At 55.9% G+C, this 25,704-nt stretch overlaps 1 protein-coding gene across 1 annotated transcript in view; it reads right to left on the bottom strand.

Moving 5' to 3' along the window:
• Positions 1-20,969, bottom strand: part of ZNF185 (zinc finger protein 185 with LIM domain) — a 54,175-nt gene extending 33,206 nt beyond the window's left edge. The window contains exons 1-16 of the mRNA XM_063083270.1: positions 20,936-20,969; positions 20,651-20,774; positions 20,222-20,287; positions 18,201-18,239; positions 18,042-18,119; positions 17,430-17,495; positions 16,822-16,914; positions 15,747-15,830; positions 15,389-15,430; positions 13,799-13,882; positions 13,239-13,328; positions 7,661-7,747; positions 5,402-5,506; positions 3,789-3,887; positions 1,531-1,626; positions 467-556 (exon numbers count right to left, since the gene is read on the bottom strand). Coding sequence (XP_062939340.1) covers positions 467-556; positions 1,531-1,626; positions 3,789-3,887; positions 5,402-5,506; positions 7,661-7,747; positions 13,239-13,328; positions 13,799-13,882; positions 15,389-15,430; positions 15,747-15,830; positions 16,822-16,914; positions 17,430-17,495; positions 18,042-18,119; positions 18,201-18,239; positions 20,222-20,287; positions 20,651-20,774; positions 20,936-20,969 — 1,277 coding nt within the window. The remainder of the gene's footprint in view (positions 1-466; positions 557-1,530; positions 1,627-3,788; positions 3,888-5,401; positions 5,507-7,660; positions 7,748-13,238; positions 13,329-13,798; positions 13,883-15,388; positions 15,431-15,746; positions 15,831-16,821; positions 16,915-17,429; positions 17,496-18,041; positions 18,120-18,200; positions 18,240-20,221; positions 20,288-20,650; positions 20,775-20,935) is intronic.
• Positions 20,970-25,704: the final 4,735 nt, after the last annotated feature.

The following is a 25,704-nucleotide window of genomic DNA, read 5'->3' as shown; positions in this document are numbered from 1 at the left end:
CACCAGGTTCTTTTGAGCCCTTTGTATATCCTGTTCCTTCTGCTTAGAGATCTCCTATTCACCTTTCAAGATTCAGCTCAGAAACCACCTCCCAACGAAGTGGTCCCAGGTGCCCCCTTCCCCTGCTATAGCACTGATGTGTTTTTCCAATCTGTGCGGAGTTTTACCCAATTCCCCTAGCCTGAGCGCTCCTTGAAGGCAGGGCCGTTTCTGTTTTGTCTGTGTGCTCCAGCTTCCAAGAAAGGGCAGGTGCCATCTATCCATCTGTCTTGAGTGGTCGCTGACTGAAAAAGGGTGGCCCCTTCCTGGCTGGGGGCAACAGGGCTCGGTGCAAAGCAGAGGCCAGAGGGTTCCAGGTGGGGCTTCTGCCCTTGCCGTGTGCCTCTCCTTCCCTGCCAAAGGCTGACACACATCCAAGCTGCCTCTCTCCACCCCAGAAGCTCAGCACTGTCTGCTGATGACTTACCCTTTTGGGTCTGCCTTTGTGTCCACCAGGTCTGCTGTGCTGTCACTCTTCCTATCAGCTGGGACAGCAGAGGCCAAAGTGGCACTGGAGCTGAGGGAGGAAGCACACAGGCCTGCTAAGGCCTCAGAGCAAAGGAGGCTCAGGGCCCAGGTCTTCCCTTTCCCAGCTGTCATCTCACAGGAAAGGGTGGAACTGTGTCTGCCAGGAAGGGCCAGCCTCTCAGTCCTGGCATCAGTGTAGCACAGATGTCCCTGCATCTGATATCACATCAGCCTGGCACGTGGCCTTAGCACCTAAGTTCAGGACCAAGCGCTGTCCCTGACCTACTCAGCGTCCCTGAGGAAGTCTCTTCCTGCTTTCGGGTTCCAATATCCTTGCCTGACCTACGTCTCCTGGGGATTTGTGGAAGTCAAGAAAGAGTGCTCCTTACAAAGGCTTGCCAAATGCTCCACATGCCCACAGCAAAATGGGCAGTCCCACTGGTGATGGGTAGATGAAAAGAGCTGAAGCCTACAGCCTGGAAATGCACACCCTCTTCCCTTTGCACTTGCTTGTCCCTGGAGCCACTTGCCCTTCCCAGCCACTTGGCACATGCTCCCTGGGACTGAGCCCTCTAGTGCTGGCTGGCTGACTGTCCCTGGGGTTCCTCTCCCTGATTCCCACTTGCTGGGCCAGGCTGCAGTCCCTACAGGAGAGGTTCACTGAGACCTCCAAGAAAGATCTCTTCCAAAGCTCTGCCTCCTGATACCCTCCCCTCTGCCACTGGTCCCCCCTCCACCTCAGCTTGGTGTAGGTTGGTGCTGGGCTGTCTGTGTCAGCAACTTATCACCTGTCCCTCTTCTCCCACTGCCCCTGGTGGGTGGCTCCAGCTCCAGGTTCGGGCCCCTCCCAGGCTTCCCTGTCCTCCTGTAATCACCCAATGTGAAGGTGGCATGGAGCTGAGAAGTGTGTGTGGGGTGTGTGTGTGTGTGTGGAGGAATCATGGGGTGCTGAAGCTGAGGCTGAACCCTGAAGGCTGTGTCTGGCAATGGGATTGGTCACTGGCACAGTCGCCCTGCCCTTACCTGATGGCCGCTGGTCCAGGCTTGCAGGACTGAGAATTGGCACCATGCACATCCCGATCATCCAGGAAAGGGGCGAAGGCAGCAGCTGGGCACAGCCTGTGGAAGGGAGGCCAAGCCCAGTCTGGGTTCAGGACTTTGTATGTCCACCCTTTCCTAAGAGGGTGGCTTCTGTCCCTGTGCTTGGGGCACAATACTCGCATATATCCAAAGGTAGCCTGACATCTGCAGTAGTGTCGCCTGGTGGTTAAGTGTGTGCTTCTTGGATTCAAATCACAACTTCACTACCTCCCAGCTGTGTGACCTTGGGCATGTTACCCAACCTCTTTAGGCCTGTTTTATCATCAGTGAAATAGGGATGATAATCATATTTGCCTCATAAGTATTTTTAGAAGAGTGAATGAATTCATAGATGCCAAGTACTTTGAATAATGCTCAGGCCGTAACATATGTTATTACTGGGCCCCGTGGCCGTTTGTCAAAGTAGTGCATCTTCTGAGTCCATCTGCATCCACCTACTTGATACAGATTTAGTGGGGCTCTCTTAACCAGCCTTCCCAGGGTTAAGCCATATTTTCTGTCTCTCTAAAACAGGCAGACTGATGCTCATAGCACGCTGAATGCTATGGTTTGAATGTGTCCCCCAAAAGTTCATGTGTTGGAAATTTAATCCTTCTGCCCTCATGAATGGATTGTCACTGTCACAGGAGTGGCTTTACTATTGTGCGAGTAGCTTTGTTATAAAAGTGAGCTCTCCCTGGATCTCCTGCTCTTTCTGGCGTTCTCTCACCACGTGGTGCCCTCACCAGATGCTGGTGCCATGCTCTTGGATTTCCCAAGCTCCAGAACTGTGAGCTAAATAAACTTCTTTTCCTTATAAATTATCCAGTCTGTGGTATTCTGTTATAGCAACAGAAAATGGACTAGGACACTGAGCAAGCATGCCTCACAGGGCACCCTGTTGCCTGTACAAGCTGTGCCCTCCACTTGAGTAGCACACTCACTTCAGTCCCTCTTGTTTGTTCCTGAACCTGTTCTGCCTGTTGTTCTTGCAACCATCTTCACTAAATTCCATTATTAAGTAAACTCATGAAAATGGATGGAAATGGAGAGTGACTGTTTCCATGAGAAACAACCTTTACTTTGGAAAGACAATAAAGGATTTTCTTACAAAGCATTGTGAAAAACTAAGTATAAGTAAGACGACTGTGAAAGACTGAGTTAGAAATGATCAAAATCTAGAAAATTCTTCAGATTATTTTGCAAGTTACTTCGAAGTTGGGCTTCACTGTAAGAAAACAGGGTGGAAAGCAGACTTCATTTTAAGAGGGTGCATAAGCAGGAAGGATGATATGGAATGAATATTTATAGATGAAGCAACCAAAAACCAGACCAAATCCCATTGGACTAGAAGTCTGACAGCCAACAGCAAATTGAGTCAATGTGCACCACCGTGGAGAGAGTGGCAGGAGGCAAGGCCGGATAGGAGACCAAAGTCCCCGCCATGCAGAACCCCGTGGGCCACGGAAAGGGGTTTGGGCTTTATTCTAAGGAAGGTGGGAAGCCAGCAGAAGGTTTAAGCAGGAGAGACACGGGATCTAATTTGTTTTAAGAAGGTCCTCCTGATGCCGCTCCAGACAGCACACAGGTGCAGGCTGTGCGGGGAAGGCTCTAGCACAGTTCTCATGTTAGTGGCACCTGAAGGAGCCAAGTCTCCGGCCCAGGGGCCTTTCCTTGGACCTGCTCAGAGCTGGCCAGGGAAGGGGGTGGGGTAGGACAAGGAGGCTTTAGAACTTCTGGAAGGGAAGGGATAAGGCAGGAACAAAGGGCTTCGTAGCTTATCCTCACAGTTCGGCCAAGAAATAAGAAGGCACTGATTGATCCATCATTCACTCAGTCATTAGTTGGTCCCTTCACACATTGCCCACACATTCTTCCTACCTGCCCAGTGCCAGCCCCAGGCAGGGGATGTGCCCTCAGCTGTGAATGGGGCCTTGTGTCTGCTCTAGAGGAGCTTGACAGCCAGTGGCAGAGCGTAGAAGAAGGAACAAGACTGTAGTACAGGTACTTCCAAGAAGAAGTGGAAAGCCCAAAGACAAAGAATGTTGTGGTGGGGCTGAGGAGGGCAGGAGAAGCAGTAGACAGGAGCCACAGAAAGTGCCCAGTATCCCACACCCAGCAACCTGAGCTGTTTGGCGGCTTGACCCTGGATGGTCGGTCACCAGGGACATGAGAGAACCTGCTTCCCCCAGACAGCTCACCCTTCTCTCTCAGAGCTGATGTCTGCTCCAGCCAAGCCTTCAGGTGAGGACCCCATAGCTCCGGATCCCACGCTGCCATCACTCAACTGTGCACTTGAGCTGTTATGGGAAGAAAAGCATTTGCTGACTCTGAGTGGGTTATGATCTTACCTAATGCAGATGTCCTGAGAGTTGGCCTCAAGGACCAGAAGCACAAGCCACCCGTGGCTGCCACCCTGCACTGTTCTGACTGGTGCTGAGCCAAGCCCACGTCAACTATAATAGCAAGTGTTTCTGCCTTTTTCAAGACTTGATGGGCTAGGAGCAAGAGTGGAGCAAAGAAACAGGGCAAGGCGGAAACTAAGGAGGAGGCTGGCACGTGGTGGGCTGATGGCCAGGAGAGCAAGGGGCAAGGCTTTCCCCACCATCCAGGGCCCCCTTGCCTCATTCTAAGGGCTCAGAGTGTCAACTTGGGGCTCCAGGTCCACACTGAGAAGGTAGGTCTGTGGGTTCTTATCCATTACTGGCTACCAGATTCCTACTGAGGAAATGCCCAATCAGTAGGCACTGTTCACCAGACCCGTTCTCCCCTGGTCTGGCCTGGGGACAGGTCAGTTGGATGGTTGTGTGATGACTAGGCACAACCATCCCCTCTGCAGTCATCATTCCCACCAGGGCTCCAACTTCCCATCCTTAACACCATCTCCCCAGTGTCTCTCTTTGTCCACAGGTCATCTTGGAAGTCCCTGCTAGAAGCTCTGTAGTGGACTTAATTGTGTCCCCCGAAGTCCATGTGTTAGAAACTTTACCCCCACTGTGACAGTCTTAAGAGAGTGGGAAATCCTATTGTGGTAGTTGAAAGGTGGAGCCTTGAAAAGGTGATTAGATTTTGAAGACCATGCCCTATTAAATAGATTCATCCATTGACAGTTTAACAGTCATGGGCATGGTTCTGAGGGCTTTAAAAGGAGAGCCAGTAAGGAGTTAGCTCTCCTGCATCCTCTCACCATGTGATCTGCTTGTACCCACTAGCTGCCTGCCACTTTCCGCCATGAGTAGAAGTGGCCTGAGGCCTGTACTAGATGCAGCTGTCCCAGAACTGTGAGCCAGATAAACCCCTGTACTGTATAAATGACTCAGTTTCAGCAACACAAAATGGACTGATGCATGCTTTATGGGGACCCACACATCTTTTGGTCACTGACTTCCCCAAACTGCCAGCCTGGTGGCCTGCCTTTGCCTGGCCGTGAGAAGGGCTGCTTTGCCCTGGAGTAAAGCACAGTGGAGTGGGGCAGCTTCAGGTGAGTGGAGGGGACCGGTGCAGGCCAATGGCTGGGGTGGGGGTGGGCTGGCCTGGAGTTTGGTCCTGCTGTGCAGCTGGCTCCCTGAGGGATCTTGGCAGGGGACTGCCCCTGTCCAGGATTCACTTATTTGTTCATTCCTTCATTCTTTCCACAGATATTCACTGAAGACCTGCACTACCCCAGGCACTGTGGACACAGTGGGAACAGCACAGTCCTGGTCCCAGCTCCATCCACTGACCTTGGACAGGGGCCACAGAGGCCCTCCAGCTGGGTGCCTGTGGGCTCCGTGTTCTGGGGATGAAGCTGGACACGGTCCCTGCAGTGAGTTACCTTTCAGAGTCCGTGTTGGGGCCTTTGAAGGCCTCCTCATCACCCAAGTCTCTCTGGAGCTTTCTGGAGTGGGGGACCTCCTTGTCTTTGTGGCCTGGGGAAGACCTATAGAGGAAGAAAAATGTAAGTGAACCCTGCGTCAGCCACCCAGTCTCAGGTGGGGGCAGTTAGCTCATTCTCAAATGCCAGCTGTCTCCAAGGAGCTTCAAACCTGCTATCGCAGGATTGGCTGACGCTTAAAACCTCGTTACTAATAGCTACTGTCGATTGAGGGCCAGACCCTGTTCTCATGGCTTTATATGCATGAATTGTCCACATCAGCCCCAGGATGTGGGTACTGTTTATCATCCATGCTTACTTTCCAGATGAGCAAACTAAGGCACAGAGAGCCTGCGTGACTTGCCCTAAGTCCCACACGTAATGAGAAGAGCTGGGACCTGAACCCAGGCAGTCTGACTTGAGCGTAAGACTGGTCCTGACCTCTTAACTCAACCCTCCCTCCATTCTTCTTGAGGTCACCAGGGAGCTCCATGTTGTCAAATCCAACAGATTGTCCCATCATTATCTCAGGTCGCCATCCAACACTACCAAGTCAGTACACCACTGCTGCCTTCTTGTCACCTCTCCTCCCTTGACCCTGTGACGCCACCTACTACTTCCCTGGCCACACCTTTGTGGTCTTCTTCACCTTTTTCCCCTCTCTTGCCCCTTAAATGTTGGTGTCCCCAGTGTTCTTCCCTGTCTGCATGCTCCATCACCTGCTGGGCTACCTCCTCTCCTCCCATGACATCAACTGCCACCCTGGCCCTCACCTGAGGCTTTGCTCACTCTCAACATGGCCACAAGTGGCCACCCTCTGCCAGCTGCTCTCAGAAGGAGTGGCCAGGCAGCTGCCACCTCCACACTGGGGTCTGTGCCCAGCCTGCCCACCCCTCTCCTCAATTCCCTCAACAAGAGCCCCATGTAAAGTTCACCTACCCCCAGCGTTTCAGCTGTATTCTGTCTGCATATAACATGGAAATCCCTTGAGCCCAGACCTCTCTCCCAAACCTCAATCACAAACGCTCAAAATGCCTCCTTCCTAGAAATTTTTACTTGGAGACCTACAAATAAACTCATCTCTTATTCACTCAGCAAATACTGAACATTTCTATCACCCCTCCTTGTCCTCCTGTCCCCCACCCCCAAAAGTAGAAGGTGGGAGTCAAGCAGGCTGGGCAAATCTGCCTGCTCTTGACTGTGACCTTGAGCAAGTTATTTAAACATTCAGGGTCTCGGTTTCTTCATCTGTAAAATGGGCATAGTTACTGCATCTATGCTGCCATGCAGAATCAACAAGTTCCGCCATGGGGAATCCTTGCCAGGCTGTCTGGGGCAGGGTGGGCCTTAATGAACTCCAGCTTTCCTTCTTTCTCCCTTCTCCAACTTCATTCTTCAGCTTAAAAGTGGGGGTGGGGCTCTCTAGGGTTTCTCAACAGGCCATTGTAGCTTTGCCACTCCTACATGAGCTGCTAGAGGCCTTGTCAGCTCTGGAGGTAGAGGACACAGCAGGAACTTTCTGCAGAAGCAGTCTTGCTTCCTTCTGCATCTCTCAGGGTCACTTTGCCCATCTCAGAGACTGGTCACCTTAGTGAAACCAAGGACGCAGCTTCCAATGTTGCCTTATTAGAGATATCACACTGGGTGATGCTGAGTCATTCCAGCAGCAAAGCCTCCTGCACGCCAGGCATGCACAGTTCTCAGGGAAGACCAATCTGTGCAACCTCTACGGGGAAAGCCCCTCAGATGCTGCCTCAGGAAGAAACACAGGCGAGGAAGGTGCCCCACCTTAGATGTTCCTGGGGGCTCCCCTCAGACAGGCAGGGCGACTGCTCCAGTGGACTAAGAGGGCTCCACAGACCCAGTGTCTCCATCTAGCATAGCCTGTCCCATCTTTAGGGCTCGGAAGCGCTGAGCTGTCACTTCCCAGGGGCTCCTAGTACGTGGCTCAGCCAGCACGGCGGACTGACCTTGCTCAGGCAGACAGCAACTCTGGCCAGGGAGTTCCATTCATCGCTGAGCCCAGGGCCAGGCCCGTAGCCTCCACAGACCAAGCGCTTGCCCCATAGGGATTGTTGAGTGAAAGAATGAGATAGGCGGAGATCCCAGGCTGAGCCCTACAGTGGCAGAACCAGCCCCCCCGGGCCCTATCACTTGCATCCTGCTGCTCCCTTCTCTGAGTGATGTGGAGGGAGCGAGGGCAGCAGCAGGGCCCCATACCTCATGCCTTCCAGGTCTGGGGCCACCAGGCGCAGTCCTGCCTTGGGGGTCATGATCTGCAGGCGGACAATCTCCTCGCCTCTTGAGCTGCAGACCAAAGGAGAGACCCAGGGAGCTGATGGGGAGAAAAGCCTCTCCCTTCCCTTCCCCATCTGTGTCACGAACGGATGTCCGAGGACATCCTCCCACCCCGCTTTTTTTTTTTTTGTCTGATCTCCTCTTTGGCCTTGAGCCTTCTCAGTGCTGCAGCTGAGCTTGGGCCACCAACCTGCAAACTCCAGAAGGGGTGAGAAGGGCCCCTTCACCAGTCTCCCACCTGACTTGAGCCCAGCCCTCCCTCAGGCACAGCAAGGGGCCTTCTGGGCAGAAATGGGCCCTCCCAGCCCTATCTGTAGCTGCCACCCGCCATGCTGCCAACCACTTGCAGGGGTGAGCCCAGCCTATGATCCCACTGGAGCACCTAAAGTGGCTATCTGCAAGGCCAGAGGGAACTCCGAGTTCATAGGCCAATGGGGACTGACAGGGGCGAGATGCTGAGAAAGCTACCAGCCCAAATTCGGAGTGAGAGCCAGGGGTGAGGGCAGGTGCCCAGTGCCTGTGAGCTACAGCCATGGAAGGCCGGAGTGAGCCCACCCTCAGAGGGCCCCTCTGAGGTTTTCCATTGCAGTTGTGCTCACAGCCTGGCCTGTGGGTGACTGCAGGTCACCAGGGACACCCATCCCTCTAAGTCTGATGTATTCTTTGGCCCCAGTGCAGGGCCTGACACCCAGCAGGTTTGGTCGTGGTGTTGGCCAGGGTCAGGGAGAATCTAGAGCTCCTTGGCTTTATGGGGGTGAACCCTTCACCCAAAAGCAGACCTGCCTAGGTCCATGGAACAATGCCTAAGCCAAGTAATGTCACAGCCACTCACTCCTTCCTACGGTTGTCCTGGGCTTGCCCTGATGAAGCTTCCAGCCCAGTGGCGGGGGGGGGGGGGCATTTTGGGAACTATGCTGTGGGTCCAGAACAAATCCAGTCCCAAGGGCACTTCCATGAGGGCAAGCTTCATGGAGATGTAGCTTGATCCAGGCCAGCTGAAGGGAGAGGCAGGAGGAGGAGATGGAGGCTGGTAGGGGGGTCTGACACCAGATCCAGTAAGGCAAAGGGAAGCCACAGGATGGGCTTGAAAAGGGGAGCTGACATGATCAGACTGGCACTTTAGAAAGGCCACTCAGGGATCCCAGGAGAGGAAGGATTGAAGAGGCCAAGGTGAAGGCAGGGAGACAGATAGTCCCCCACTTTAGGGGAGGCTGGGTGGCTCAGCCGCTCTCAGCTGGCCTTGGACTTGACCCTGGTGTCTAGCTCCAGCCTTGACTAGGAGCCTGTGGAAGGCTGGGCCAGCGGGGTGTTCATCTCTGTCCCTCCACCTCCACCCCAGGTGGAACCTGGAGTGCCAGAGGTGACCAGAGGGAAACAGAAGGGCTGCCAGGGACAAGGCCCATCCCGACCATGAAAGCTTGGAGGGGACCCAGTACACATGGGCAGCTCTGACTTCTGCCCATCTCCTGTCATGACAACACTGATGACATCGGTGTTGATGATGATGTCGTTTATGATGATGGCATAAAGCCCTTGGCTGCCAGCCCCATGCTGCCTCATTTAAAGCATGTGGCGCTGGGACATGCCTGACTTGGGGACGTCACAGGCAAGTAAAACATATTTTCTTACCAGCTCTCACTGGAGTTTCTTGTTATATCTGAGAGGGAATAGGAACAATGTGTCACCCTGTGCCTCTCCCTCACTGCCTTTCTTCTCCATCATCTTCCCCCTGAGCGATGCCTTCTTCAAGACTCAGCTCAAAAGCTGCTTTGTTCGGGGGGCTCTTATGGGATTGAATTGTGGCCTCCCTAAAAGATATACTCACGTTTGACTGCTGGTCCCTGTGAATATGAACTTAATTGGAAATTGGGTCTTTGCAGATGTGATCAAAGTAAGATGAGGTCATAATGGAGTAGGGTGGGTCCTAATTCGGTGACTGGTGTCCTTAAAAAATGAGGGAAATTTGGATACAGGCAGAGGGAAGGCAGCACGTGAGGATAGAGGCAGAGAGCGGAGTGATGCAGCCTCAAGCCAAGGAGCAGCAAGGACTGTCGGCAACAAAAGCTCTGAGAAAGGTGTGGAACAGATGCTCCCCTAGAGCCTTCAGAGGGAGCATGGCCCTGCCAACAACTTGATCTCTGACTTCTGGCCTCCAGAATCGTGAGAGGATGAATTTCTGTTGTTTTAAGCCACCCAGCTTCTGGGACCTTGTTATGGCAACTCCAGCAAACTAATACAGGGGCTTTCTAGCTTCTCCTCCCCCTGCAGACCCCTACCAGCCCCCCCACGGCCCCAGACCTTCCACCAAGAGAGCTCTAGTCCAATCTGAAGTCCTCAGCTGGGCTGAAGCCGGGAACACCCTGGAAGGCTGCACACCCTTGGAAGGCACTCAGGGAACACAGAGCCAGGCGTCTTCTAAAGCGCGAGGCTCAAACTGATAAGCCTACATCCAGTGTGGCCCCAGCCACCTGCAGGAATACTACAGGCAGTGGCCTGTACCGAAGAATGTGTGACTCATCCTGCCAGAAGAGGGGGATGTGGGGGAGGAGGAGGTACCACCTTTTCAGTGCCCTTAGCCGCACTTCCCTCAGGTGCCAGCAGGTGGCAATATTGGCCCCTTCCCGCATTCGCAGAAGGGCCCTGCAGATCAGCAGGAGCGTCATCAGGAGCACCCAAGGGCACCAGCGCCAGGCACTGTGCTAAGTACCTTACGTGCATTTTCCCATTTAGGATTTGGGACAGCCTTGGGAAGCAGGTATACTGAGGCGGGAATTATGAGGAGCTGACCTTTGGGTTGTGGCTAAGGGGGACAGGGCAGGGTCAGGGTCAGAAGGGGGCACCCCCAGTGGGGCTGTGCCTAGGGAAAAGGCTGTCATATTCTCCTCTCCCACTCTGCCATAAACCAGCCTTTTCTGAGGTGCTGCGAGACCTAAAGTTCAGTTGAGTGCCTGCTCCCCACAAGCTTCTCAGAGAACCAGGCAGACAGGATCCGGGTATGAAGGGACTGACAGTGGCTGCCTCGCCCAGGGCAGCACCTGATGGGGTGGGTCTGAGAAGGGTCTCCGGGACCAGGACCAGCCAGCAGCTCACCTGGAGACTGCCTGGGTGGGTTCCACATGTTTTGTGGCTGCAGAATCTGAGGGCAGAAGAACCATCTGAGGCATCAACCCAGGCCTCCTATTGGGAGCCTGGCCCCACGTCTCCAGCTTTCCTGGGCGGACCCATGCCTCCAACCTTCCTGCGCAGACTCACTGCACACTTCTGGAAAGGGGTCTCCTTCCCTCCTGACAGAGGCTGCCCTGTTGTAAGATAGTTCTGGTGTCTGGAACATTCCATATTCTGGTCCTAGTTCCATTTCTTGCCATACAGCAAGACACCTTTGTTCCCTCTCCCCATTACAGCTCTTCAGAGGCCCAAAGAAGGTGGCCATGGCCCCGAGTTTATTCTTTTCCAGGATGAGCACCCCAGGCCCTTCATCCAACCCCGATCCCCAAACTTTGGGTCGCTTTGCTAATTCCAGCGTTGTTTGCTTTTTGCCCTTCTCTCCCACTGCTGCTGATGGTTGGAGGTAGTTCCTTGGATGCCTGGAGCCACCTATCTACGGGCCACGGCCCCATGGGCAGGTCCTTCATGCAGCATGGCCTCTGCCCCAATCCCCAGTCTTCCCACCTCTGCAAATGGCACTTCCAGCCACCTGGTTGCTCCAGGCTGACATTTTAAAGTCTCTGCTTTCCTCAGCCCCTGCTGTGGATTGAATTGTGTGCCCCCAAAATTCATAGGTTGGAGTCCTAACCCCCAGCGCCTCAGGGTGTGACCTTATTTGGAGATCGGGTCTTACAGAGGCAATCAAGTTAGGATGAGGTCATTAGGGTGGGCCCAGATCCAACAGGACTGTGTCCTCACAGGAAGGGGATATTAGGACACACAGACACACACAGAAGGAAGACAATGTGAAGAGACACAGGGAGAAGAGAGCCAGCTACAAGCCGAGCAGAGAGGCCTGAGACACACCCTCCCCTCACAGCCGTCAGAAGGAATCAATCCTGCGGACATCTTGATGTCACACTTCTGTCCTCTGGAATGGTGACATGACACATCTCTGTTGCTTAAGGCCCCCGGTCTGGGGTATTTTGTTATGGCAGGCCATAGCCAATTAAGATGGCCACCTTGCTATGACAGCCAGATGATGGGCATTAAACATCCAAAGGAATTTTATGGAATATTTAAATGCCTCTCAAATCCATCATACAGCACAACGTAATTCTACTGCATTATCTTTTAAAAGCATCTGAAACCGTTCATTGCCTTTTTTACAAAAGAGAAATAAGGAAACACGATATATTTATACCATTATGGGCTGATTGGTGTCCCTGAATATTCATTTGTTGAAGTTCTAGCCCCCAGTAACTCAGAATGTGACTGTATTTGAAGATAGGGCCTTTAAAGAGGTGAATATGTTAAATAGAGTTGTTAGGGTGGGCCCTAATCCAATCTGACTGATGTCCTCATAAGAAGAGGAGATTGGGACACAGACATGTGCACAGGCATGACCACATGAAGACACAGCAAGAAGGTGGCCACCTACAAGCCAAGGAGAGAGGCCTCAGAAGGAACCAACCCACCCGACACCTTGGTCTCAGACTTCCAGCTTCTGGAACTGTGAGGAAAGAAGTTTCTGTGGTTTAAGCCCTCAGTCTGTGGCACCTTTTTTCAGCAGCCCTAGCCCCCATATCCTATCAATTGCCAATTTCCGTCGATACTGCCTTGTAAAGAGCGCTCAAATCTTCCTTTGCACATCTTCAAAGGGTCAGACAAACAGAGTTATCAGGAAAGGGAGGCAGTGAAGAAGGGGCGTCCTGGGCAGACGCACCCCAGGCCATGGTGGGAGCTGGCCTCGTGCTCCTGGCTCGCTCTGGGCAGACAAGGTCTGCAGCCTCGCGCCCAGCCGCCCTCCCCTGCTCTGTTCGTGCTGGTGCAGGTGCTTCTGTCTCCCTCCTGGCACAGAGGAGGTGGCCCCAAGAATGGGGGTCACATGTCTGTAAATGGTTGTGCAGCCTGAGTTGGTAAGGGGAGTTGGGGGTTACAGTGGCATGAGGAAAGCCAGAATGGCCCCTGGGGATCCCACGAAGGAACCTATAGGGACAGGCACTCTCCCCTTCTGGCCTCAGGGGTCTTCACGGGTACCAGGGATGTGTAGCTTTTAGCAGACCTGGATGTGTGCAAAGCTGTCAATCCAGGCAGGTGCTTTAAATAGCGACGACAGGGCGGTGGCGCTCCCTGCAGGACTTAGCACACTCGGTGCAAAGTACAAGGAGGTATTCACCGCTCTTCACCCGCAGACAAGAGAGCACCATTCTCTGCCTGAACACTCAGGGCTCAGAAAGCAGGGCAAATCATGACCCTGCCTGGAGTCAGATCAGCAGCGCTCAGCCTGCCACTACCCTGTCACCCCACTGCCATCTGACCAGCTCACAGGCTGGAGCCAGCTCGAGGCACCCACCTGGGCTCCCGGCTCCCGGCGGGGCTAGGCACGCCTGGCATGCGCTCGATCCAAATCACCTGAGACACTTTGCTTCTGCCTCCATCCGAACTGGCAAAGAAGGCGGCTGTGAGAGGCGCTGGGGACTGCAGAGCCTCCCTCCAGGGCAGGGGAGCCTGACGAGCTTACAGGAGTGCCACAAGCAAGCCTACCACTGGTAGGCTGCCGCTGCAGTGGCTGGCCCTCCCAAGCGCCCCCGAGCTTGGTACTTCCTCTCAGGGTATTGTGCCGCCACAGGACTCAGGGGTGCAGGGATTAAGGTGACACAGATAAGTACTAAACAGGCAAGGGCTAAGCGCTCTCCCCCTGGAGGCTGGGCTGTTTTGCTCTTTTCAGCCCTGGGACATCCAGCCAGATGGGCCCTTACTGATTTCTGTGCTTTATCCTGTCATTGGGCACATGGGGACACTGACCCTGAGGCTCAGCAGGGAGGTGACCTGGCAGAGGTTCCACAGTGACCAAGTGGCAGGCAGGCTGGCTGGGCAGTCACCAGCCATAGACAGAGATGCACGATTGATTACCTGCTGAAGCTGGGAGTGGACCTCGTCAGGGAAGGTGGGTCCTGGCTCCTCGCAGAAGGCCCGTCCTCATCCACCACCTCAACCCTTTGGGCAAGAAGAGAAGTGGCACTCATGGTCTTCTCAGCTGCCCTGGAGCTCGCTGGCCTCTGAAGGACACGCTTTCAATGGTCTCTAATTGGCCAGACCTTCAGGACCAGGGCCCAGCCTAGAGGCTCAGCAATTCCAGCTCAAGATAAGGACAACATACTGGGTTGAATAGTGTCCCCCTGGAACCTGTGACTGTGACCTTATCTGGAAATAGGGTCTTTGCAGATGTAATCAAGGTAAGATGAGGTCATACTGGATTAGGGTGAGTCAGAAATCCAATTACTGGTGTTGCTATAAGAAGAGGGAAATCTGGACAGACACACAGAGAAAGGAAGGCCATGTGAGGACAGAGGGACAGAAAATTGACGTGCTGCAGGTCCAAGCCAAGAATGCCCAGGATGGCCAGCAACCAGCAGAAGCTGGAACTCGCTGGGAAGGCTTCTCCCTCAGAGCACCCAGAAGGAACCAACCCTGCCAACACCTTGATCTCAGACTTCTGGTCTTCAGAACTGTAAGAGGGTCCATCTGTGCTGTTTCAAGCCACCCAGTCTGTGAGAACACACCACTCTCTGTCGCTTCCTTCGTGCTGCTGCCACCCCTGCTCTCTGCATTCCAGTCTGCCTTTCTGCTCTTCCAATGCAGCAAGCTCTTCCCACCTCCGGGCATTTGCACCAGCCGGGCCCTCCGCCTGGGACGCCTGGCATGCTGACTCCTCCTTGTTCAGTCCTCAGCTTCTTATGCCACCTCACCATGGAGGCCTTTCCTGTCCACCCAACCGAAGGTCCCTAAAATTCAACTTTCCAGAAGTTTCTTCCCTGCCCTTCCTCCAATATTTCCTGCCTAGAGGTACCCTGTCTCAACTAATGGTGTCACCCCTTCCTCACTCAGCTGGAGTGTCCTGACATCTTGATCATTCCCTGATGAACCCTGTTCACCTTTAGGGCCCATTTCCAATGTTACGGTCACCTCCCAGAGGAAGTTCTGGTGGCCCTATCCTGGTCCTGGGTGCGAGCAGAGGGAAGGGCAAGAGGCAGGAAGACTCTTGCTGGTGCCAGGGAGGATATCTCCTGATGCTTCCCAGCTGACAGAGGGAGTGAGGACACTTCCAAGGGCAGGCAAGCCAGGGGCTCCCAGTGACAAGCCTCTGGACCAGCCTGGCCTTAGTGTGGTGGAAGGGAGGGCAACCAAGTGGCTACTTCTGCCTCAAAATCCCCGAGGGCCTTGGAAATGCTACAGCTCTGTCTCAGGGGCCGACCCTGTTGGCCACTGGCAAATGGAAGAACTCGGCACAAGCTGTGCTCTCCCCACAGAATTGGCAGCTAGGGCCACACATGCCTTCACAGCCACCTAGATGGAAGCCAGCAGTCCCTCACAACTCCCCTGCTCAGGGACAGGACCCCACCCCCACACCCCATCTCCCAGTGCCCAAATGGCGCCCCTGCCGACAGGAGGCTTTGTCTATGGCCAGCAACAGGCCCCTGAGGCTTCCCTGATGACACTTACCTCTTCGCAATAACTGGGGCCTGCACCTCCTGGGGGGGACTGCTGGAAGGGAAGCAGAAAGGCAACATATTGGGCAGAGTCCATGGACAGGTGATATCACAAGAGGGTCCTGAACCTCTCTCCCATTCCTAGTACCTTACCTGCCCTGATGGCAGCAGCCAGAACCCCTCGGTTTTCTAGAAAGTGCATCGAGAATCTGAGAAGGTCCAGCTAGAAGGGCCCTTGGGGTGATCTGTCAACCCACTCTTTCACCATCCCCAGGAAGAATGTAGTCCTGAGGGAAGGGAACTGTTCCACAGCCCAGAGCCGGCTAGAGGCTAAGCCAGGCCCTGCGGGGCCTCCCTAACATGCAACTCACCCAGTGCTCTTCTTGGCCGCCGACAGGACGTAGGAGTGCTCCCGGGGGGCTGTCTTCCTCAGCACGCTGCTGGCAGCCTCTGACCTGGGACAGCACAGGTCAGGGGACAGCTGATGGGCATCGAGCTGGCCATGCTCTGGCAGCCTCGCCCAAGATGTCCTCGGGAGGACCAGGGCCAGCCCAGGGAGGTGAGGGGGAGAAGCCAGATTAGCACCTTCTCCAAGGACTATTCAAGAGAAATATGGAGACCGAGGGCAGGGCAGCCCATGTTTATCGAGTGTGTGGTGTGTGCTTGGTCCTGCCCTGGATGCTGACATCCCCACATTAGCTCACTGATGTTCCCGGCCCAGGAAGTAGGCGCTAGCATCCTCCACAATTTACAGATGAGGCAACTGAGGCTGGGGAGCTCTCTAGTGACTTGCCCAAGAGCACACCCCCGGCAGGTGGCGGAGCAGGCATTCTTTCACCCGTACCATCCAGGCCTGGGGACCCCTGCTGCTGTGGCCTCTTCACTTAGGATTGGCAGCTCTCCGGGGCCTTCAGCAAGGGGGCTTTGGGCAGAGGCCAGGGGAGAGAGAAGGGGTGACAGATGAGCCTTTCATCCCTTGCCCACGTGGGTCAGAGGGCAGGTTGGCACTAGGACGGGAGTGGGGCCACACTCCGCTGCTGCTTATGTCTGGGCCTCAGTTGGGGGTCAGGGACATTCGAAACTCTGGAGTCCACCCCTGCCCCCAGGTATGCAGGGCCTGCTGGAACCTGCACACACAGCACACATGTGCGGGTGGCTTCTGCCAGGGCACCCCACTCTGCCTATTTTGTCCGGTTTTCTCAGGACCTTTTCTAACAAGCTGATCTAACGTCTGAAAGAACTGACAAACGAGGTTTTTCCCAAGGCCGCACTACCTAGGTTTTCCCACCGACTCTCAGAATGGCACCTATTCCCTCACCCCATGGGCCACTGCTGATAACCTACATGCTGTGCATTTGGTCACCCCAACTGGTCCAATTCGTTTCCGCAGTCCGCAAACACTCAGGCCCCCGCCCCACCCACCAGGCTGCCCCAAGGCACCGCTACCTCCGCTTCTGCTCATCTGAAGAGAAGGGCGCCTCTTCCTCCTCCTCCTCGGCAGCCCCTGCTGTTGAGCTGCGCCTGACGTTGTAGGGTGCCCTGGGGGAGGGGAGGGCGGCTAGGGCTCTGTGTCCCCCTGCTCCGCGCCCTGCCACAGGCTGCCCCTCAGTGGCTTGGCTTTGGGCCCTTGCTCATGCCACTCTTCCTCTTCTTCCTCCCTGTTCCAATCCTAACTATCCCTTGAGACCCAGTTCAAGCCCCATCCCTCCCCCAGAAAGATTTCCCAGCTGCTCCATGTCACTGGACGATAGGGACAAGGGACAAACAATATAAAGATATGGGGCCCTGGAAACTACAGATGCAATCCACACCTCTGTCTGGGCATGTAGAGGAGTGGCCTTTGAGAAGGACCCCAAAAGAGCTCCAGGGGGAACCCCAGATATTTATATCCAAGAAGCAGGTCAGTTTTAGGCACATCCTGCGGCTCACCAGGCCCCCCACCCCAGGCTAAAGCCGTGCTCGGAGGCAAGGAGCCAGCTGCCCCCAGCAGGCCAGGGTGTGGGCTCTGCTTCTTGGAGGAGGGACCCAAGCTGGGTCTGGAACCGCACACTCACAGCTTCTTGTAATCCTCGGTGGTCATCCTGTAGCCGGCACCAGCTGCTCTCCCCAGACCAGCGGCACTAGAGAGGCAAGAAGTTTCTGTGTGCCCACCGCAGGCCCTCTCTTGCCTCCAGATTTGCCCAGCAGGCACATGACAGGTGAACCAGGGGCTGCTGGGAGCCTTTCCTCTACTTTCAGCCCTGCCACACACCCAGAACTACGCCACCCTGAGTAGGGCAGCCGCTCCTGCCATAGACAGAGCCAGCTGAGCCTTAGATGAACAGACTGCGGGCTCTCACTTATGTCTTTTCTTCTTGTCTCCCAGTCCCCTTGGCCTTTCCTTTGTGATGGAGCCCCAGGTTCAGCCTGATGCCGAGGTGCTTGTACAGTATGCCACCTCAGCCTGCTGGGCAAAGGGTGGACTAAAGCATGCAGCTCCATGCCATCAGCAAGTCAAGGGTGCCTATCTCCTCAGGTGGTCCCTGCACTGCTCTCCAGCGCCCTCCCCTACACACAGAGAGAGCTGCCAGCCCCCACCCCCAGACAGAGCACTCTTTCTGCCCTGAGCCTGGACCAGGCCCTTGCACCACCCCACTGGCTGACTGGCCAGCACCCCATGTACATACCTTTTGGGAGCTCCGTTGGCCTTGGGGAAGTGCTGCTGGGGCTGGGATGAGCTGTCTATGGGCTTGGTGAACACACCCCTAGAAAAGAGCCCAGAAGATGCTGGTGAGCTCCCTGCAGGGGCTGGAAGAAGTCAGGGGATGGTATGGGTGGTCTCTTACCGGATGATGTAGCCGGTGGGAGCCCTTGTGCTCGGAGGCCTGCCAGGGGAAAGGAGGCATGAAGTGAGGCCAGGCCTCACTGGAGGGTTCAGGCCGCCCTGCTTTACCCTGCCCCAACTACAGCAAGGGGGACAAGTTGGTGGCATCCCCACCCCCACCCCCTGCAGCCCTAGCCCAGGTGGCTGCTCTGCTCTGCCTGTTTCTCTCATGCTCCCCAGGAAAAGTGCCCATGGCTGGTTCCTGTGTGGCCAGATCTCGCACGGCCGAGACTCACGGCAGGTGCCCAGAAAGGCGTGCTCCATGGCGGGGCATTTGCTGCAGATGTGTCCCCTCCAAAGTCCGGCTGCTCCCTGGCTGGCCAGGGAGAGCTCTTCTCGGCTAGCTGACAGCCCTCCCACCCCTGACCTGACCGCCACCACAGCCACCACAGCGAGACTGTTCTTCCCTTCCCGCTCCTCTGAGGCCTCCCCACTCTGGCCCCTTACATGCCCACATCACAAATCTGCGTGGGTGCTTGAAGCCAGAGGGCATAGCCAGGGTGGGGTCAGTGGCTGGTAAACATTAGGCTCTGGGTGCTGGGTGCCTCCTGCTTGGCAGCCACCCAGGGAGCTCAGGGGACTCAGCAGGCAGGCCAAGGGGGCAAACCAGGAGCTGACAGTGAGGGGTGGTCAGAGTGTAGTTCTGGGCTCAGGGGAAGAGATGAAGCCCCTCTGTCCAGCAATGGAAGGGCTTGTGCTGCAGCAGTGGGAGTTGGGTCTAAGGGCAATGCAGAGCCCCAGCATTCTCCATCGCCAAAGACATTGTCTTTTTAGCAGGGGACAGCCTCCTGGAGGTGGCCAAGTTGCAGGAACACTTGGGGTGAGATCCAGGAAAAAAAGGTCACTTACCCCCATTCTAGCCACATAAGCATTTTTGATTGAAATACCTGCGGACTGGTGAGGCTAAGGCCGTGGCCCTTGGCTGGGCCCAGGCTGCCCCAGGAGAGGATGAGAGCCAAGGCTTTATGCAGATGTCGAGGTAGCCCTATTCTGGGTCGTGACTCAGAACACCCCAGGATTTGCTTTCCAAATGCACCACAATGCAAAGCGCATCCCCCGAAGATAAAGAAGCTTTGCAGCCAGGAGACTGTCTTTGGACCGTCCCAAAGCTCTTGCCAACCTCACCAACCGCATCTGTCATGATGCACAATTCCGTCTTTTGTATTAAGCTCTTTCTCGGGTCGTGCCTGTGTCCTTTGTTGAGACATCAGTTCCCTGAAGACAGAGCCTGTGTCTTGACCACTGCTGTATGCTCCGTGCCCAGCACAGCATGGTTACTGGGGGCAGCCCTGCGGGCCAGCAGTGAACTTGGCCCTCCCTTCCAGCTGCTGCCACCACCTCTACTGCCACCTGAGAAGCCCTCCGACTGCACTCACTGCCAAGTGCCAGCTACTTGGAGCAAGGAACAAGCCTTCTCTCTCAGCAGTTCCTCCAGATGCCAGCAGGAGGTGCCCATGCTTCAGAGCCCCCCCAGACACTGTTCTGGAAAGGTCCTCGAAATAGAGGCCAGTTCCCCTTGGCCACCTGTCAAAATATGTCATTCTGAACTTGGAAAACAGTTGGAGCAAACTTGTGAGTGTCCCCTGGCATACTGACTACCAGTGTACTCGGCAATCAGGGCGACCTGCAGGAGTGAGGCTCATGTGACTCTCATGGCCACCCAAAGCACTTCAGAGACATTGTCTCAGTGCCTGCGGGGGATGGGGGTTCAGAATACCAGTTTTCTTACTGAAAATTTCGATCCCAGTTGACAGCTGGAGCCATGGAGGCCCAGCAGGGAAGTCACACAGCAAGGCCAGGGCCTTCGTACGCTGCACAGCAGAAAAGCCCGTCCTTCCTGTGGTTTTTAAACCACTCGTTGCAGATCCTTCTTGTCCCTTCACAGCTCGGACTCTCTCCTTGTCCCCTGCGTGGACTGTCCCCCCCACCCCTCCCACTGCAGGGCTGGCTCCACGCTGTGGGAGTGTCTGGGGCCCATCTTACCTGGCCTTTGGAACGTCCCCAGCTGATGAAAAGGATACGGCACGACTCCGGCCTGAGGGCAGCTCTCTGGGGAAAGAGGGGTCCTGAAAGATTGGCTCCCAGGCTCCCTGCCACCTGCCAACTCCATCTTGCCGGGCTGCACCATTCCCGCCCCGCCTCCTCCTGCCCCTACCTACTTCCACTGGTGCACGTGCGCATGCACCCCCACCCCACCCCCAACCCCAACCCCACCCCCGCCCCTGGGGGCTGCCCCCTGCAAGAGTTTGCTCGGTCTTGCCCTGGGCTGGATTGCCTTTCCCATGCTCTGCCCTCCCTGGCAGGCCTGTGGCCACACGGCCGGCCAAGCTCTGAACGGTGCAAGCCGCTCAGCAGCCCCAGTTACGGCTGGTCCTCCGTGGATCGCACGTCCTCCCGGCCTCCTGGACTCACATGGTGCGGCCCTCCGACTCATCCCGCTTGGTGATCCAGCTCTTGTCCCCCTTCAGCGTGGTGCGCACTTTCATCTGCTTGAGGACGTTATTACGCTCCTCCTCGCCTGGTGGCAGAGGCTTCCCTGTTGGGAGCAAAGCCCAGCGCCTCAGCAAAGCCGCAGCCAGGCCCCTGGGGCCTGCTTTCCAGCCCTCCCCATACGCTCTCGCCTTGCTGACCAGGGGACAGGCCTGGAAGGACGCAGCCACATGCGGGACCTGGGGCCGGAGGGAGCCCAGCCCTCACCTTTGGTGCTGCCTCCGAGAGCCGAGATGCTCATGGTGTTTGCTCTGCACAGCCGTTCTCAGTTGATTCAAAGGGGTTCCTGGGGACAAAAGCAAGTGCACACCTGTCACTTCATGAATTTGTAATGGCTTGTGGGTCACCGTGTGGTCCCCAGGCACATCAACATCATCCAGACTCTGCTTTAGGCGTTGGGGGTGGCAAGCGTTGGTGGAGTCCTGGATGGAGGACAGAGGCCAGGGAGCAAGCACACCCACCAGGCTGCCCAGGACTGCTCACCTGGAGAACATGGAGCTCATGGGCTGCTGGGCACTGTCTGTATGAGGCACTACTGATAAGGGCAGGACCTAAACCCTCCTAGAGAACGCTAATGGCCACACTCCAGGCCAGGGGGAGTGTGGAGGAGAGAGCCGGCAGCAGGGGAGCCTCCAGAGTGCCACCTGTGCACTGCCTGGCACAGCAAAGATCACTGGGCAGTTGGACAGGAGCTGAGTAGCAATGACTCTCAACCCATCTTTGCTGGCAGGAGTGTCAGTGGTCCCCAGTCAGTAGAAGGATAGTCTTGGGGTGTGCAGCCCTATTTGGATCAGGTGTTGGCTCCACCTCCAATGGGAAAGCCAAGGGCCCCATTCTCAACTCATAGTGGCCCTTGGAACCAAGCGAGTGTGGAGATCTGGTAAGGGGGCCCTTTGTTCCCCCTGCCCACACCTGTCTTGCTCTCTGTTTTCTGTCTTCTTGCCCCGCTCTCCCTCTTTTCTCCCTCTCTCTTTGTGGGCACAGTCCCGAGGCAGAGCCACCTTCCCCTCCAGGGCCTGCCACCCTCTGGGCCCCTCCAGCTGGCAGAGCCTGGACATATTTCCATGGACGTCGGGGACACACCAACACAGGCAGGGCAGGGGACCAAGAGCAAACCAAATTAGCCACGTCAGCAAGAGCTGGTTCTCCCATAAACTGCAGCGAATGAGCAGCCCAGGCAGCCCAAGCCTGCTGCGTGCCAGGAACGGCTCCTCGTCACTGCAAGTGGGAGACCCGTGTGCCCAGGCCCTGCACCGAGGCCACCACGTCAGAGCTCTGTTGAGTGGAGCTCATTCCATAGGTGATCCTAGGACTGCACAGGCCCAATTGTCCCCTCCCAGCAGCCTGTGGAGTAGCCCCACAGAGCAAGGCACATGGGCAGAGTCAGTGCCTGTGGACAAGACTACGCAGCATGAGATCTTGTTCGCTCTGTCTCTTGGTGCCACTGAATGTGAGACCTTGGAAGAGTCCCTCACCTCCTCTGGGCCTCAGCTCCTCACCTGCAAGAGGGGGACCTCCTACTATCTGGTCTTCAGGTTCCTTCTAACCTTGCTGGGCCATACCCCCTAGTATAACTTATTTTGTGCAGGGCACCACAAAGACATACTCCTTTCCAGGGCCTCAGGGACTATGACCAACAGCCTCCACACATGAACTTGGCAAGGAGGTGGAGGCCATCCACAGCATTGGGAACCAACTCCATCCCAGGCCCGGTACGAAGCCCGGGAACTCATCAGCTTCCCTTGACAAACCTAATGGCCACGTTGCCTAGAAGTTTCCTGCCAAATCAGAACCAAATAAGCTGCTTCCAAAATTAGGGCGGACTCACACATGTGCAGAATGACAGAGGCAGAGGGGCCACTGGCAACTCCTGGGCCAAAGAGACAGAGACACAGGCAAGAGCCCACAGTGAAATCCCAGTCAGAAGGCACAGGGCTGCTGCCCTCCACCCTTGCCAGACAAGGACGGGGGCTGGTGACTTTTGCATTGGCTCCTTTCTTCAGGCCTGGCTGTGGCTCAGAAATCAAATTTCTTTTTGGATGGAACAACAAATCTGAAAGAGTTAGAGCCCTGCCAAAGTAGAGTCATTCCACAGGACTGAAGAGTACAGCAGCTCTTTGGGACAAGGAGCCTTTAAAGTGATGAGTTTGAATCTGCGTCCCAGCTGCAGAGCTGGCTTCTCCCTCCACTTTACCATCCCCCTCACCCCCCAGCCTCAGTTCAGGCCACCATCACTCCTGACCCCTCCCTGGTCTGCCTGCCTCCATCTGCGCCACCTTCCAGCCACACGCAACGGCCCCTAATCCCACTTGGCCCACATCAGCCCTCGCTTCTCACTCAGCTCTTGACAGATCCACGCCATTCTAAGCCTGGAGGCAAACTCACCAGTGCCCTGGCCCAGCCTGTTTTCCCACCAACCCCCCTCAATGTGACACCATGCTCCAAGCTCACCAGGTGCCTCACAGTCCCTGGAAGGTGGCTCTGCCAGGGTAATCCCTGTGCCTTTGCTTATGCTGGTCCCCCCACCTAGAATGCTCTCCCACATCCTCCTGCCAAGCTAAGCCCTGCCTCTCCCTCCATACTCAGCCCATCTAAGCCACGCCTGCTCCTACTAGGGGCTCCCTTCCTCTAACCCCCACCACCACAGACCTGAGCACCCTAGTACTATTGACGAGGACAGGGCCCAGGCCACGGCTCACACTGTCAGCACACAGCCACTGGGGAGTGACAGCCTGTACTGACTACCCCTCTTGGGACCCAGGTGTCCTCTCAGACTCCTGTCGCCTCTCCTGTCTGGCCCTCCACGGAGAGCAGGACAAAGTGACCCTCCAATCAGTGGCAGCCAGGAAAGTCCCTGCTGCAGATGGGAGCAGATTTGGAGGGTGGGAGGTGGGCCACTCAGGATAGGGCTTCCTGGGCAGCTCTCACGTGCTCTGGGTGGGGAGGTAAAATAAATCAAGGCGTCTTTTTGAAGGACAAGTCTCTATGTCGCGAAAGTGTTAGGGGCAAACTTGTCACTCCAGCCATTCCCCCCACAGTGATCTAGCCTAAGAAGGAAGTTGCACAAGTAAAACAAAGATGTATACGAGAAGGGGGGTCTCCCCACGGCTGAGTGTGATGGTGAAGATTTGGCAGTAATATATGCCATGCTGTGTTCTGCTGTGCCAGGTGGCCCAGGCACACCTCCCACCCACCGGCCACCTCTGCCACCTCCTCCAAAGCTGGGTGCTTGGCCTCAGCAACCAAGTCTCAACCCCGGGAGGAAAGGGACTCTTCAGACCTGGGCCAGCCACACCTGCCTGCTCGTCAGCCTGGCCCAGCCACTAAGGTCTGCTGGCCCGTGACCCCAGAACACCCCTGGGGACAGCAGCCTGCCCACCCCTGCAGCCCTGCACTTTCCGAGTCCAACACATCAAGCTCTCTCATGCCTCAGGGTTTGTGCCTGAGATCCAAAATTCAAGGAAAGTTCAAGAAGAAACTGAGAGAGAGACGTGCTGTGACTGAGCAGTCCCTACACCTTCCCACTCACCAGGCGAGAAAGTGGAGAGCAAATGCTCTCTCTCCTGCTGCCTTCAAAAGTGGGACCAGGGACCTTCTGCCCGCCTGGGCCTTGCAGTGTTCCTCTTCCTCTGTTCATGTCTCTGCTCCTCTTCCCTAAGTGGTCTCATGTGGCTGTGGTGTCCCATTCTCCGAGCCTAAGTCTCCTCGTGTGTAAAGTGGCACAGAGCCACCAAGCCTGTGGACCTGCTCACTGAGCCTCCTCCTGGTGGGACACCCCCAAGCTAGAGCATGTGCCCCTCTCTGGAATTTTCCATCCTATGGCATCTGTGTCAATGCCAGTGGGTGTCCTCATCTCCTAAGTGGCTTGTCTGAGAGCATTTCTAGTCAGGACAGCCATTCCATGGACCTTTTCAGTACCAAATCCCCATTTTTACCTTGATTGGGAAAAGACTTCTGGTTCCTTGGGAATCACCATATCTCCCTGCTCAGGGACAGGCCTGGGCCGCCAGAGAAATGGTCGGATTATCCAGTATGTTCCACACAGCTGTCCCTCATGGTGGAGCCCTGGAGCCCTGGTAGACCTGGCCACCGTGTAGTGCCCCTCCCAGTGCCAACTCTGAGCAAAGCCTACACTCCTGGCCCTTCGTCCCCTTCTTTCTCTTCCATCAACTTGCAGATGTCTCTTGGGACAGATGGGCTGAGAGGTGGCAAAGAGGATCATCAGGGGAAGCGACTGGCAGGGCTGGGTGGGGGAGACGGGGACAGGCCTTCCCTGAACTCAGATGGCTGCAGAGTAACAGTGGGCATTCTCTCTCTCCACCTTCCACCCTGCTACCGAGGGCGTCTCAAGGCTGCCCAGCAACCCCCAAGGGAGGAGCCCAGGCCCTGATTGGACCGGGAGAAGTGAGGAGCCAATGAAGTGGCTGCAAGGAGCCTGCTGTCGTCAAAGGCCGGTGAGTGGAGTCAAAGGCACGCAGGAGCTGATGCACACAGAGGCCCGGTGCGGGAGGTGGCAGAGAGTGACGCAGATGTGGCGAGGGCGTGCGGGGGTGCGGACAACGGAGACAGAAGCAGCAGGAGGGGGGCGCCCTGTCACACCACAAGGACGTGCTCTGCCTCCGAGCACAGAGAACCAACTCAGAGAAAGTTCTGTAGAAAGGCCCCCCCTGCTTGACTCCCCTCAAGTGCCACTGCCCCCTGGCTCAGGGACACGGCTGAGTCCCACTCTTGGCCACAGTGCACCAAAACTGGAAGGAAGAGGAAACCACAGGAGAGAAGGAAGGTGTGTCCAGGGAGAGAGATCAAGTGGCCTGACAGAGCGGCCATCCTCCTTCAGACCAAAGCCAGGCCTCCTCCTGCTCGAAGCTGACCCCAGCATGAGCTCCCTGTGGGGAGGATTTGCCTTTTCCCACCCTGGGTGGCAGGGGAATAGGATGGCTCCCAAATCATGCAGAGGGGGTGCTGGATGCCAGGCA

Source organism: Cynocephalus volans, chromosome X (assembly GCF_027409185.1).
Source record: "Cynocephalus volans isolate mCynVol1 chromosome X, mCynVol1.pri, whole genome shotgun sequence".
Classification (NCBI taxonomy): Eukaryota; Metazoa; Chordata; class Mammalia; order Dermoptera; family Cynocephalidae; genus Cynocephalus; species Cynocephalus volans.
The sequence above is the reverse complement of the archived record's forward strand: the minus strand, read 5'-3'. Positions and strand labels throughout refer to the sequence as shown.